We start from the raw sequence: 15400 nt of genomic DNA, 5'->3' as shown, positions 1-15400 counted from the left end.
GAGGAGTAGGATAAAGGTGGCTGAGATGATGGGAAAAGCTTTCTGTGGGACAAATCAGAATGTGCCTCTATTCACTAAACCAGGAACAGGTGACCACAGCACAGAGATTACACGTTAGCTGTGGATGTGAGCTTTCGTGAGAGGAATGCCAAAGGCTTCAATTGACACCCTGACAGATCTTAGTCCATGACAAGAAGTGCTGGGAGAAAGAGTCCCAGTGCTGGAGAGGGCAGAACAAATTGAACTAGATGCTGTCACTACAGACGTGGTAACAGGAATAATGTGTCCCAACCAGAAAGGAATGATAAGACTTACTAATAATGTTCTGCTCGTACTGAGTAACTGTGGGGTGGCTTAGAGTCTGAGTGGAAATGTTAACTCAGGTGGAAAGAAAGACATTTCAACAGGGACTTTGGATGGAAAGTTTTTTTTTCCATCAGCCAGGGACATTGAACCTGGCCAGTCTCCTGCTCCCGGGAGTGAAACTGGAGAGATTTCATCTCCCTGTCTTGGCCTTGTTTAGTGTCTGTGTGTTCTTGCACCCATATTTCTCTCAACAAGAGCACTTCCAACTCAATGATAAAATTTGCTCCATAAAAACTTCCTTCCTTACAGAGCCAACTTGTACTTCCAATAAGTTTCAGCAAGGTTTCTTTGCAACTCTCAGCCCTGGTTCATCTTTCTGTGAATTTACAACTGCTCAGAGCATTCTTTGTCCAGATCACTTCAATACTTTTCATTCAGTTTTAGCAGAGATGTGAACTTCATTTTTTTCTCTTTTCTCTTTTACACTCATTTGCACCACGAACCCCAAATTTAATCACTCCTTTTGTTTACATTTCATGAGCATAAAGGCAGGAGGACCTTAACCAAAGCATCTTTCTTGTACAGCCCATAATACTCCTTATGGAATCATCAGATGCCATGAACCTGGCCTGCTTAACTGCCGGATACTACAGGCTGCTTGTGGACAACAGGAGGTCAATATTCAACATGGCCAACAAGAAAAATGCAGGCTCACAAGACCCAGGTATTTTCTTTCTAACATCCTGAAACACTGGTCCTGTCTACACCCACCACTACCATCACTCCTAGAACTCACCTGACAGCTGTCCCTTCAGAAGCTAAAATTGTTTTGGGCTGGGGCTCCAGATCTGTTGGAACAGCATGGCTAGCATGCATAAAGTCTTGGTTCAATACCCAGCACTGCTTAAACTGGCCATGGTGGTGCATGCCTGTCATCCCAGCATTAGGGTGGTGGAGGCAAGAGGATTAGAAGTTCAAGATAATCCTCTACTTGATAGAGAATTTGAAGCCACTTGGGGATAAATAAGACCCTATCTCAGGAAGAAAATAAAAACATCTAAAATTGTAGTAAAATACTTTCCTGGGATGTGTGAGGTCCTCAGTTCAACCCCTACTAATACACAGGAAAAAGAAGCTAAATTTGTACCTATCAAAATGTAACAAATAAACCCTTCTGATATTGATAGTATTATCCAACTATTAAAAAAAAAAAAAAGCAGGACTGGAGTGATGGCTCAATGTTAAGGCACTTTACTGCAAAATCTAACAACACAAGTTCCATTCCCCAGTACCCACGTAAAGCCAGACGCACAGAAGGGTACATGAATCTGGAGTCATTTGCAGAGGCTAGGAGCCCTGGTGTGCCCATTCTCTCTCTCTCTCAATCTTTCTTTCTCTCTCTCTCTCTCTCTCTCTCTCTCTCTCTATGTCTCTGCTTGCAAATAAATAAAATGTTTTTAAAATAAAACAAACATACTGACTTCCTATCATATTTGACATGTCATTTGTAAATGATGGGTGCCTACTTCAAACACAGTGGTTTTATCACTATTAGAGTATTTATGGCATTTTTTTTCTGGTGCTTGAGATGGAATTTAGGGGGTCACATATTCACATATACTAGGAAGAAATCCACCACTGAGTCTCATCCTCAGCTTCAGAGCTGCATTTTTATTGCCTCAGTCTTACAATGGTCATGACACTGAAAACTAAGGACAGAATATCTGGGAGAAAGACAGAGAGAATGTGTGTTTGTGTGTGTGTGTGTGTGTGTGTGTGTGTGTGTGTGTGTGTGTGTGTGTATACGTGTACGTGCATGTTGTGTTCATGTGTCCCTTCAGGTGTATGTGTTGTGATAGCATGATGTGGATGTCAGAGAACAACTTTGGGTCCTAACTGTTTGAAGCAGGACCTCTAGTTGTTCCATACTATTTTTGACTGGCTATCTGGCCAGAGAGGTACTAGGCAGTTCTATCTCTGTTTCCTTCTCATTGTAGGTGAGCTGAGATTACAGTAACTCCTGCCACAGCATCCAGCTTTGTACATGGGTTTTGGGTATCCAAACTCAGGGACTCAAGCTGGTGTAGCAAGTGTTTTATCCACTGAGCTATCTCTGCAGACCTTCCTTTTTTGGTAAAAACAGGGTCTCACTATGGAGTCCAGGCTGACCTTGAATTTGTGACAATTCTGACTCCACTTCCCAAATACCTTTCTTTGACTTGGGAGCTCTAGAAGAAGCTTCTTGCACCTGGAAGCCACTTGAGATCCATTATATCTATTGAGAGGGTCAAAATATCACATAGTTCATTCCAGCCACTTGGCAGGACACAATGCCCCTAGAGTGAGGACAAGGAGGACCACAGAAGTTAAAATGATTGCTTCATTCAGGATGAGTTGTTAAAATTTGTTTTGTATCTTTTTCTCAAGTATTTCAGCCCTTTCCTCAATGAACAATGAATGCTCAATAAATGGGATTGATAGACAATCCCAATCCACACAGTTAGTGACCCCTGACAAAATGTGGACTAAGACTTCCATAATTGGGAATTTGTAAATGAAAAAGAATTTCGAAATGGACATGGTGGTATACACCTTTAATCCCAGCCCTCATGAAGTTGATATATTAAGACCAGCATGAGTTTGAAGCCAGTCTGGCCTGTAGAATGAGTTCAAAGCCAACCTGCTCTACATGACACCCTGTCTCAAAAACAAAACAACAAAAAATAATGTAAGGGGGCTGGAAGGATGGCTTAGCAGTTAAGGTGTTTGCCTGTAAAACCTAAGGACTATGATTCAATTCTCCAGGACCCATGTAAGCCAGATGCCCAAGCGGTGCATGTGTCTTGAGTCTGTTTGCAGTGGCTGGAGGCCCTGGTGCACCCATTCACTCTCTCTTTCTCTATCTCAAATAAATAAATAAATAAATAAATAAAGTTTAAAAAATAATGTAAAGTAATTTTTAAGAACAAATTCATCATCATTGCTGCTACCTTAAAAAAAATCTTGGAACTAGTGAGCCCCAGTGACCTTCTTATCACTGCCTCTCTCAGCACAGGAGATACAGGCATGCATAGTCACATCTGGCTTTTTATGTTGATGCTGGGGATCAATTTCAAGTTCTCATGCTTTCACAGAAACTTCTCTTACATACTAAGCCATCCCCCCAGCCCTACTGTTACTGTTTCTGAGAGGCAAGGGAACAAAAAAGAAAGGAACATCCTCTAATTTTTAAACTAAATAGAAACACATATCTTTATTGCATAAATATATTCTAATATGTGCATGCACACACATGCATGCAGGCACGTTTGTAGTTTAGTATGGAGGCTATCCACGCCAAAGCAGTTGTAGTCATAGAAAAAGGGAAGCCAGAACAAAACAGAAAGGAGGAGACTGAACCTGTTAGATGGCAGCTTTGACTTCCTAGTCCACCTTGAGTTGCATGTGGTCTCAAATTTTGCTAACATAACGTTTCTTAATTTGTATAATATGGATTAAAAATGTAGTTTGCAAGGGAAGGATTAACAAGAATAGCACCTAAAATAATGGTCGATACTTTTGTTAGTAGTTGATGGTGAAAGCAAACTGACACACACACCAAAAATCAAGAATGAAACTGTTAGAGATGCAGAAAGGAGAAGAATACAGAAAGAGATGAAGAAAGCCCCTGAGAGACACAAATCATTAGAGAGGACTGGTGATATAGCTCAGAAGAAGAACACTTACCTACCATGCATAGGCTCTGGGTTTCATCCCTAATGCCATATGAAAAAAATAATAACAACAATTCAAGAAAAGGAAGGAACAAAAAAGGAAGTGGTAAGTACACACAAGGTCTTGTGGTAAAAGGTTTTTATAATCACATTTTCATTGAGCCAGATTTAGAGCAATTCAACAATGACCTTTGAAATTCCAAACAACAGTTGGGCAATTTTAACAAAATCCTTTCACATTGGAAAACCCATTTTTGGCCTTTTTATTTACAAATTGTAAAACCTTTTCCACATAAGCTGTTCAAAGTGTTCAGGTGCATGAACACAACCAAAGCCACCATTCTAAAAATGGTCACAATGGGGTCTCAGTGTTGTCCTGTTTATAGTGATGTGAGGCTTAGTAAAAGTTAGAGGTGGTTTAAAAAGTGGTATCACTGGAACTTCTCAATGATTGTTTCAAGTTCTATACCAAAAATGAGGGTGGAAAATACATGCTCAAAAGCCATCCCCACTCTGATAGAGAGCAGAATACACAAATACTCACAAAAAGAAATTGATGCAACTAAGCTGAATAACATCCTGGGGCTTAATACCCTCTTTTCTTAAAAAAAAAAAAAAAAAACACTCTCAGAAGACCTCTTGAGAAATAAGAAATGTCAAAAGTGAAGTCCTCATAGCTGTGACCCAATACCTAACAACAGCAACTTGAGGAAGACTTTCTCTTGGTTCACAGTTTGAGAATACAGTCCATCATGATGAGCAAGCCATGATGGAAGAAACAGCCCAATTCATCCATAGTCAGGAAGCAGAATGAATGGTGGGCTCCGCTTAATTTCCCCTTTATATTCACACCGGGACACCATCCCATGGGATGGTGCTACCCACATGCAGGATGGGAATTCCCTCTTCAGCTAAATCTTTATGGAAAAATCTTCACAGATACAACCTGAAGTGTATGTCCTAGGTGATTCCAAATCTAGTCAAGTGGATAATGGAAATTCACCATCACAGTTCATAGGTAGAGTACTAAACACTAAGCCAAAGTCCTTACTCCAGATCCTCCCGTGTCTATAGAATCTTCCCAGGAAACCAAAGAATAGTATCTTTTGAGAAGGAATCCCAAATTAAGCACATATTTTTTTTTCTCATCTCAAATTGAGATAGACCTTACCAAAATTTCAGTAAGGAATTTTATGTCATCATTTTCCCCTCTAGCTTGAAAGCATATTTTCAAGCACTTTTGAAATCCAAACCCTCACCTTTCTCTGCATCTCTGGGACTTTAGGGGGAGGTCTAAATTAGTGTCATTTGTTTTTAACCTCCTGCCCTATTTAGTTTTTCTTTTGGCCCAAACAAGAAGTTGGCAAACTATGGCCAATGGGATGAATCTTGTTCTTATAAATAAAGTTTTGTTTTGTTTTGTTTTGTTTTGTTTTGTTTTGTTTTTATTGGCATTCAACCACATTCACTGTATAACATTCCTGAGGCTACTACAGGGCACTATCACAAATAAGACTAAAATAAGAAGAAATTTATTCTCTCACAGTTTTGGAGGTCAAATGTCTGAAATTAAGAAGTAGGCATAACTGTTCTCCCTCCAGAGGATTAGAGGAGGATCCTTCCCACTTCTTCCCATTGTGAGAGCTGCCAACATTCCTTGTACCTCCACCTTTTACCTCCATCTTCATATGACCTTCACCTCTTCTGTGTATATATAGCCCAAATCTTCCTCTTTTTCTGTCATAAAGATGCTTGCCATTAAAGGCCAACAAAGATAATTCCTCTCAAGAACTTTTAAATAAATCTGCAAATGACTTCTACCAAATATGGCCCTATGTCCAATAAAGTCACATTCACAGAGTAGGAACACATTTTAAGGCCACTATTCATCCCGTACTCCTCTCTATCCAAAATAATCTCTGGCAGCTTTTGTGTTAGACCATCAGTGTTGAGTAGCTGTTCTACTGAAGAACCGGCCTGCAAAGGTCATGTAGTTACTACCTGTCCCTGCCTGGAGCATTATAGAACATCTTTGACAACTCCTTGTCTAATTCTAGAGCTATGTTACAATGCAACTTTGCTAGACACTCTGTCTCACAGAAACAATATAAGACAAAGTCAGAGAATCATAATCTAAATTCTTTCTGTTGATAAAATTGCTGCGGTCTAACAAACTATACTAAATATAAAGTAAGATGTAAATATGGCCAATGCATAACTCATTGTCTTCAAAATTATTTTATTTTCTGTCTGTTAAAATGCGTGTGTTCAGAATATCATTCAGCATTCTGTAAATTGTATACTTTAAGGAGAGCAAAAACTGCTTTAGTAAACCTAATTTTCAAATGTCTTGTTCACCTGATGTCAGTATTTCCCACATATGAGCCCAGAGAAACATTGTCAGAACAGATGGAAAAATGGTACAGGTCTTAGTTTTACTCAGAATGTAGCCTCTAGAATCTACAAAGCAATATCAACAGAATGACCTGCTTCCCACATATAAACTTCATATTAAAAGACCCTTGAAGAGCAGAGAAAATAATAATGGTTAAATTAGTGTTTTGCAGTTTTCATTTGTGGAAAACACCAAACAAATCTTCACATAAGTTTCCTTAACACAAACAAAAATTCAAATTTGCCTAAATATTAACCATGCCTAGCAATAGCAGAGGAATGCTTATGTATGCACACACATTGATAGGAATGCTGACATTTTACATGACTATATTATACCCACTAGGATATAAATAGAATGAATTTAGAGGTATAATATTGAGTTTCCTGAGAAATATGACAGAAGTATGAGGATCTTTGATCATCTCTTCATTCTAAGAGGAAAAAAGAAAATACAAATGATCCTTCCTCCAATTGGGAAGAAGAAAGTAGCTATTTTTCTGGCAAAAAAAAAACTCTGCTGAAACATCACCTTTAATAAAAACATGCTGTATAGTTTTACTGACAGATGTTAAACGTGCTTACTGTACAAGCTAACTAAGAACACTAGTTTCATTGCTAGTAACCATCTAAATGCCAGGTGTAGATGCATGTGCACCTATAATCTCAGAGCTGGGCAGGGGATGGGCAGAATGTCAGATTCCTGGAGCTCACCAGTCTAGCCTGTTCTGGAAGCTCCAGGTCCCCCATCTCAAAAGTAAGACATTGGCATGCTTAAAGATATTGCTTACACACACACACACTCACACTCATACACTTATAAAAATGCATGCCCACAAATGGCAATGTCATTGATGTCTAACAATAGAACCAAGGAGCAGAGGGAATTAAGCTTTAGTCTTCTACTTCCTGATGCTAATTACATTTTATCAAATAGTTATTATATCTTACATAGTGTCAATTTTGTTATGGGCAATTTTCTTAATTAAACAATCTAATGGCTGTAACCTACACCAACCAGTGCTATGTATGGACAGTTGAATAACTCTCCTTATAGGATGCTACGAGTAAATGATCTCTACTCTTGCCAAACCTGACAGCATGATAACATTTCTGCATGATTCTTTCTCTTTAGGAACTGAAAATAAAGGAAAGCATAACCTCCTTGTCCCTGACTGGAACTGTATGCCCCAGATGACCACCTTCATTGGTGAAGGGGACCAAGAAGCCCAGATCACATACATAGATTCCAAGCAGAAGACAGTTGAAATGGCAGAGAGCACCATGTGTCCCAAAGAGCACCGGCACTTGTACATGGACAGCACGTACAATCCCAGTGAACTTGGCCAGGCAATGACCCAGCCAGGTGACACCCCTTGTGAAGCAGACTACAGAAGTCTAGCTCAGCGGTCCCTGTTGACCCTCTCAGGACCTGACCCTCTGAAGAAAGCACAGGAATCTCCGCGAGGAGCTAAAGTGTCCTTTATTTTTGGAGATCTTGCCTTGGATGATGGAATTAGTCCCCCAACTCTGGGCTATGAAAGACTATTAGATGAGAGTCCAGAAATGCTAGAGAAGCAGAGGAATCTCTATATCAGCAGTGCCAATGATATGAAGAACCTGGACCTCACACCAGACACAGACAGCATCCAGTTTGTGGCAAATTCTGTATACGCAAACATAGGTGATGTGAAGAACTTCGAGGCCCCTGAGGGCATAGCAGAGCCCCTGCTACATGACATCTGTTATGCCGAAAACACTGATGATGCAGAGGATGAAGATGAGGTGAGCTGTGAGGAGGACCTTGTGGTGGGTGAGATGAACCAGCCAGCCATCCTCGACCTGTCAGGGTCAAGCGATGACATCATTGATCTTACGACCCTGCCTCCTCCAGAAGGGGATGACAACGAGGATGACTTCCTCTTACGTTCTTTGAACATGGCCATCGCTGCACCCCCACCTGGCTTTAGAGACAGTTCAGATGAGGAGGACACTCAGAGCCAGGCCACAGCTTTCCACGAGGACAAGGAGCAAGGGAGCAGCCTACAGAATGAAGAGATCCCCGTGTCACTCATTGATGCTGTGCCCACCAGTGCAGAGGGAAAGTGTGAAAAGGGCATGGATCATGCTGTTGTTTCCACGCTGGAAGCTCTAGAAGCACTTTCCGTGTCAGAAGAACAGCAGACAAGTGACAATTCAGGTTCTTTCACAATTGTTACATTTATTCACTGATAGCCGTGTCATTCCATCCTTTTGTTCTCCATTTCATGCATGTCCTATTGCATAAATATGCTAAAATATCATCATGGGGTTTTGTGTTATGTGATTTCCTTTGTTGCTATTAAAAAATGCATATACATGGCACTACACTCCCCCCGCCTTTTCTGGAACAACTGTGCAATAAAGTCAGAGTCCTTACTAAAAAGGGAAAAGCTCATTCTTGTTTTTATTTTTGTTTTGTTTTGTTTTTAATAGTGAGTCCCATTATCTTTCATGTCTCCAAGTGTCTGTGATACATGCATTAATCACTTCTTGTTTTTTACGGCATGCAGGTGTAGCCATCTTACGGGCTTATAGTCCTGAGTCTTCTTCAGACTCAGGAAATGAAACTAATTCTTCTGAAATGACTGAGAGCTCTGAACTGGCCGCAGCCCAAAAGCAGTCAGAAAGCCTCTCCCGTATGTTCTTGGCCACTCATGAAGGCTACCATCCTCTTGCAGAAGAGCAGACAGAGTTTCCCACCTCCAAGGCTCCTTCAGGAGCCTTACCTCCAAAGTCCTCCCACAGCCTGAGTGCTCGCCCAGGGACCGACCTCCAGCCCAAAGTTGTGCCTTCCAAGCAGATACTTCACTCGGACCACATGGAGATGGAACCAGAAACCATGGAGACCAAGTCGGTCACTGACTATTTTAGCAAACTGCACATGGGGTCAGTGGTGTATTCCTGTACCAGCAAAAGGAAAAGCAAGCTGGCTGAGGGAGAGGGGAAAGCTTCCTCAAATGGGAACACACCAGGGAAAAAACAGCAAGGAACCAAAACGGCAGAGATGGAGGAGGATGCCAAAGGCAAAGTTGGCACTGTATCTTCAAGAGACAGTCCACACCTGAGCACTTTTAACCTGGAGAGAACTGCCTTTCGCAAGGACAGCCAAAGATGGTACGTGGCTTCCGACGGTGTGGTGGTGGAGAAAAGTGGTCTGGAGCCAGCAGCTATAAAAGCCTTCCCCAGAGCTTCTGGCCTCGGGGTGAGGGAGGCCGAAGGGAAGGAGGATGGGGCACTAGATGGAGAATCTGGTGATCATTCAGGACATGGCCAAGGGGACCTTTTCCTAACAGATGTGGCCTGTGTGGCCTCAGCCAAAGACTTAGACAATCCTGAGGATGCTGACTCACCCACATGTGACCATGCCGCCAAGCTTCCCGATGCTGATGACAGCGTTGCCCGCCTTTGTGACTACCACTTAGCCAAGCGGATGTCATCACTACAGAGCGAGGGCCATTTTTCTCTCCAGAGCTCTCAAGGCTCTTCAGTGGACACAGGTTGTGGCCCAGGTAGCAGTGGCAGCACCTGCGCCACTCCTGTGGAGTCACCTCTCTGTCCCTCCATGGGGAAGCATCTGATTTCAGATGCTTCCAGCAAAGGTGGGAATTACATCTCTTCAGAGGAGAGAGCCACTGGCCTTCCTAACCACGGAGGCGCCTTTAAGGAACTTCATCCATCAACAGAAGGGATGTGCCCGCGCATGACAGTGCCTGCTTTGCACACAGCCATTAATGCCGACCCTCTGTTTGGCACTTTGAGAGATGGATGCCATCGGCTGCCGAAGATTAAGGAAACTACAGGTACAGCAATGATGGATTTAGTGTTTTGTGTTAAGTGCTGGGAGCATATAATCCCTAGTTATAACAAACCCCCAAATATAGTGTGGAACAAAAGTGAGCTGTAGGGAAAAAAAAGCCACAGAAATGTTAAATAGCAGTCATTAATCCTTTGTTGACAGATAGCAGTTTCTAGGTTTGATCCAATATTGTAGATGACATTTTCTCTTTACTCTCTTGCTCTGCTCTTCCTTCAGAACTTCATGGAGCATTTTTTTTCCCTCTACATTGTAAGTGTACACTTTTTCAGGGTCAAGTGTAATGCTTAGCTATAAAATACTATTGCTTATGGTCACATAACCATTGGCTTTTATCTCATTGACATCTCTCATGTTGAGGTTTGTTGGTTTGTTTAGAAACAAGGAAGTCTATGGAGCAGGCTGTCATGGACTTTGAAGGGTTCTGTGAGATCCTGGGCCTTAGCTGTCTTACAGATTCCTCCCTCCACTTTAGGAGATGCCTCACCTGCAGGAATATTCTCAAGTATCCAGTGTACCCAGTGTCAAAGAATTTGGAGCTATCAGAATGAACCCCAAAATAATAAAATATAGACGAGAAACAATAATACAGCTACATTCTCTCCCCACCCCAATTCCACCACCCATGTGGTCTATGTTCCACTCACTGATCCACTTGGATGGTCCTTGGGTGATGAAAGCAGATTAGTATAAAGTATAACATTGTATCAGTGGTGTTTTTTTATTCCCCACGTTCATCAATAGCTACTCCTGAGATTAACACTGGTTAATTTCCATTCCTACTTTTCAAAACAATCTTTACATGCCTTTAAAAGGTTTGCTGTTTTCCCCAAACTCACCATTGGCTTTGCCTAGCTTCAGAAACTTATCTGTAAATATCACCAAACTCATCATCCAGCTATACCCCCATTTTTAAAAGAATCACACCACACTATTTAATCCTCCACAGTTTGCAAAGAGCATTCATTTGAGTTACCTCTTCCTGCTGTGTACAAGTCTACTTTCTCAAGAAAACTTGAGCGACTTGTTCAGTGTTTGGACTTCAAGTCCTATGTGAAGGCAAACCTGTTATCTTCTGCTGTCCTCAAATATTTAAGTGAATTAATTAGGATTCCTCTTTGTTTTTTAACAAAAATATTCCCATTCCAGAATTGTCCCAACTCTCTTAAAATAAAGTTTAGATATCCTAAACATGTTGTAGTACTCTATATGCAAGATGTTTGGTTTTGAACTACATGCCTAATCTTTGATAGGCAAAAAAATGGGAGCAAGGAAATTCATGAAGTAGCACTGTATTCCAAAAAATGTCTGGGATTTTTAACACAATTTCAAATGGATCACTGGTTCCAAAAGTAACAAATTCTACTATTTTTTGTCATCCATCTTGAAATAGAAATCTAGGGTGAGCTTGCAGGGAGGAATCTTTGGAAGCAAGGCGGTCCTGACATATGGAAGCTCTTCTAAAATCCATTCTTGGGAAATGACAGGCATCACACAGAAATATAGTGAAAATATCTCCCCAGGAGATGCTTAATGAATCTCTCTGTTTTTCTACTACCCCTAGTGTAGCTCTGACAGAGCCTGGGAAGGAGAGACAAGGAGGCATGCCTTCAGCTTGGTCTCAACACTCTGAAGTTGATCCCATCCTGCTACCATCAAAAATTCACTCAGAATCAAAGGTGCCAATTCCAAATCAAGACCCTAATGATTACTCCCAAGCAAATCAGGCATTTGGAGAGGCTGTGAGCTGGCGGCCAACAGATCTGAAAGGGGGGAGCCTCAGAACACCCCCCAGCCAGAGGGCTCTCAGACATAGCAGTATCCTCTCAGGTCCCGGAGGTTTGGAGACCTTCCAAGGGAGAACTAAGGGTGCTGTCAGCTTGAAGTATCCGGGTATCACAGAAGCACAGGAGACAAGATCTGAAAGGCGAGCAGAACTCCCCCTGGGGAAGAAGCTCACCAAGAGTTTTTCCCAAAACTCAATGCACTTGAGCTCTGAGGGCAAGCTCCACAAAAGGCCCCCAGTGGCTCATAAAGATTCAAAGTTGTATAGGACCTTACCCTTGCGAAAGCTAGAGGGCAGCAATTGGAGATGTCGAGGACCCTTCAGCTACTGTTTCCTGAACCGAGGGCAGGATGAAGATGGAGATGAGGAGGAGGAGGAGGGAGAGGCCACCCTTAAAGTTTCTTGCCTTTATCGACCGCAGATAACTCAAGCCATGCCAGAACCAAGCAACCTATCCCTGACAGTTGGGATGCAGAACCAAGGAGAAGAGATATCCAGAGGATCAGTACTGAAGACCTGGGCAGAAGAATTGAGTGGTCCAGATGAATTGGACTTCAGTAGTCTGGCTTTTGATGCCAGAATTGCACGGATAAATGCCCTAAAGGAGAGCACATATACCATGCCTGATGGGTTCCTTGAAGCCCAGAATGATGCCAATGAACTGCTCTGCATCGTCAGAGCAACTAGGGGGAAAAAAGAGGAGTCACACCCCGAAGCATATGACCTTACACTCTCTCAGTACAAGCAACTGTTATCTATTGAGTCCAGACAGTTGGGAAGTGCCTGTAGGAAGATGGCGATGGCCGAGAAAAGCCCAGAGGAGATGCTCCTAGCTATGAGTTCCAGCTTCCAAGTGCTCTGTTGCCTGACAGAAGCTTGCATGCGATTAGTGAAAGTCGTGAACTCGGAAACACAGCGGCAGGAAATTGTAGGGAAGATTGATGAAGTGGTCATAAATTACATTTGTCTCCTGAAAGCTGCTGAGGCAGCTACTGGAAAGACCACTGGGGATGCTAATACTGGACTCTCGATGCGACATTCAACCACCATGGCCGCTCTTGTAAGCACACTAACACGTTCTCTCAAGATGCTTTTAAATAAATAAATATGAAAGTCATGTCATAATCTACCTTTGCAAAGCCATACATGAACTTTTATTTACTTTCTGTGTACAATTAACAGATGTCTCCTTCCTTCTTTCTGTATATTTTGTTATTTTATATGAAATAGGAGATAGACATTACATTGATGAAATGTTGAAATGTCCTGATCAGGTGTATTCTGTTTATATTATACATATATATACATGTAAAAGAAATATATGAGAAAGTTATGGCATTTGGCTATTTTTCATGTAGTCAAAACTCCAAATATATGATGTGAAGTTTTCAATTCTATCATATTAGAGCAAAACAATGAATCTTATCCCTTCTTCCAAGTACCTACTTGGAGACCATATCATTCATACTTATAAGTAAAAATAAAAAATTAGAGCTCACAATGTATATAGAACAGTACTTGTGTTTTAAAATTATGATTTTTAAGCATTGGAAATAGCAAAAAGGCATTTAAAATTCAAGAAGCTACTATGAATTATTAGAGAATATATACAATAAATCAACTTTTTGCTCATAGTGTTTGGTTACTGGATGCTTTCTTCCAAGAATCCCACATCTTTAATTTTGGCTTATGCTATTTCGGCTACAGATGGGTATGGGGTTGGTAGATTCTATCATGTCAACACAAATACTTTTCAATGTTTCTAGAATTAAAATAGCTTCCCAAACAGATGAATAGAGGGAATGATGGGCAGGTCCTAAAAAATATGTAGAGTTATGGATTATATAATTACATAAAATAAGAAAAATTATGAATACCAAAATTAAATTGTTTTATACAAATTGAGATCTGCTCTGACTAAATGGCAAAACACATAAATGAAAAGCATTATTTTCTCCCAACCTCAGATCAACCATGAAGTTTGGGGTTTTTATATATATATATTGACAGAACATCTAGTAAAGCATTTGTAGAAGTACAAAACAGAAAAGATTTACTGATCATAAAAAGTGCAGAGCAAGTAATTTAAACCAGACCTCACACCAGCATCTGCAAGAAATACATCTCAGCCCTCAGCCCTTAGTACTCAACTCTAAGCTCTCAGAAGCATTTCTTATAGCAACTTCCTTATAGGAATCATGGCTATCAACCAAACCTGGAAGAACAGCCTAATACCAGGATAAAATCTCAGGACTGGAATATTCCAGAAAATCAGGATGAGATGGCTACTGTCATAATTGAAGCCATGACTGAATATTTATTAAACAGGCATTGGATTTGTATTGGATGATGGAAATGTGAAATCTGACCTAAAATCTATCAAGTCTGATGATTTCAAAAGAAATCAATGAAATACAGGAGTTTTCAGCACCTATATCTCTAAAAATATATCTTTGGATAAAAACAAAAGGATGAAACCTCTTCGATTATAAAATAAAATTACTATGTACATATGTATTTCGTGGATCTTTCAGTATTCAAGCTATATACACTCTTATTTAAGTAAGAGGATCCTTAGAATATGACAATAATATACTAAGTACAAATATTTCCAGTTTTGTAGGCTACTAGATGGGAGATATAATAGGGTCCACCATTGCTGTTTCTCTCTGGTCAGCCATTCATTCCACAGAGATTCACCAAAAGTCACACCACAGGTGTGTAGATGACAGCAAACAAAAGAAGTTCAGGAATAAGCTGTTATAAATAATGTTTAATTGAATAATAAAACATTATTTCATTGAAATTATAAGTATTGGTGTTTAGATGTTGAGAGCTATTATTGGTGTTTACTGTGGAAAATCTTAGTAAATATTCTGTGTAGTATAATACTAACAATAATAGGATGTGTGCTCTATGTCAGACAATGTGCTAAACATTATCACATATCTTATCTCATGTAAACATCACAGCAATCTTTTGGTTTGTCCACTATCATTAATTCCTTCTGGAGTCATTATGGTTTTAATAGTTAAGGATATGAGGCTTGAGATCAGAAGCATCTTGACTTAAATTTTGGTTCTGCCATCTCTCTAGTCCTTTCATCTTGGGAAAGCTATTTTTGTGCCTAAGTCTGAATTTCCTTATAATGAAATGGAACTCAATAAATATAACTATTTCTATAGGGTTGTCACAATTTTTAAGTAAAATTCTGTATGTAAAGTTCCTACCACAATATCTGGCAGAGAATAAGTACTCAATGTTAGATATTGTAATAAACCTAATTATTGTGTTCAATATATTGCCCAAGATACTATGTGGAGGATGTTTGTTTTATATGCATAT

At 40.5% G+C, this 15400-nt stretch overlaps 1 protein-coding gene across 6 annotated transcripts in view; it reads left to right on the top strand.

The window, feature by feature from the left end:
* The window catches only part of Frmpd4 (FERM and PDZ domain containing 4), a 680790-nt gene extending 665929 nt beyond the window's left edge, over positions 1-14861 (top strand). For 5 of the 6 annotated variants that reach the window (XM_045140765.1, XM_045140764.1, XM_045140766.1 and 2 more), the window contains 4 exons: positions 892-1030; positions 7549-8613; positions 8966-10255; positions 11839-14861. In XM_045140765.1, coding sequence (XP_044996700.1) covers positions 892-1030; positions 7549-8613; positions 8966-10255; positions 11839-13160 — 3816 coding nt within the window. In that variant the 3' untranslated portion in view covers positions 13161-14861. Of the gene's footprint in view, positions 1-891; positions 1031-7548; positions 8614-8965; positions 10256-11833 lie in introns of all 6 variants that reach the window. The other variant, XM_045140769.1, reaches the window with a different exon arrangement.
* The last annotated feature ends 539 nt before the right edge of the window (positions 14862-15400 follow it).

The sequence above is a fragment of the Jaculus jaculus genome, chromosome X (genome assembly GCF_020740685.1).
Source record: "Jaculus jaculus isolate mJacJac1 chromosome X, mJacJac1.mat.Y.cur, whole genome shotgun sequence".
Taxonomy (NCBI): Eukaryota; Metazoa; Chordata; class Mammalia; order Rodentia; family Dipodidae; genus Jaculus; species Jaculus jaculus.
The sequence above is the reverse complement of the archived record's forward strand: the minus strand, read 5'-3'. Positions and strand labels throughout refer to the sequence as shown.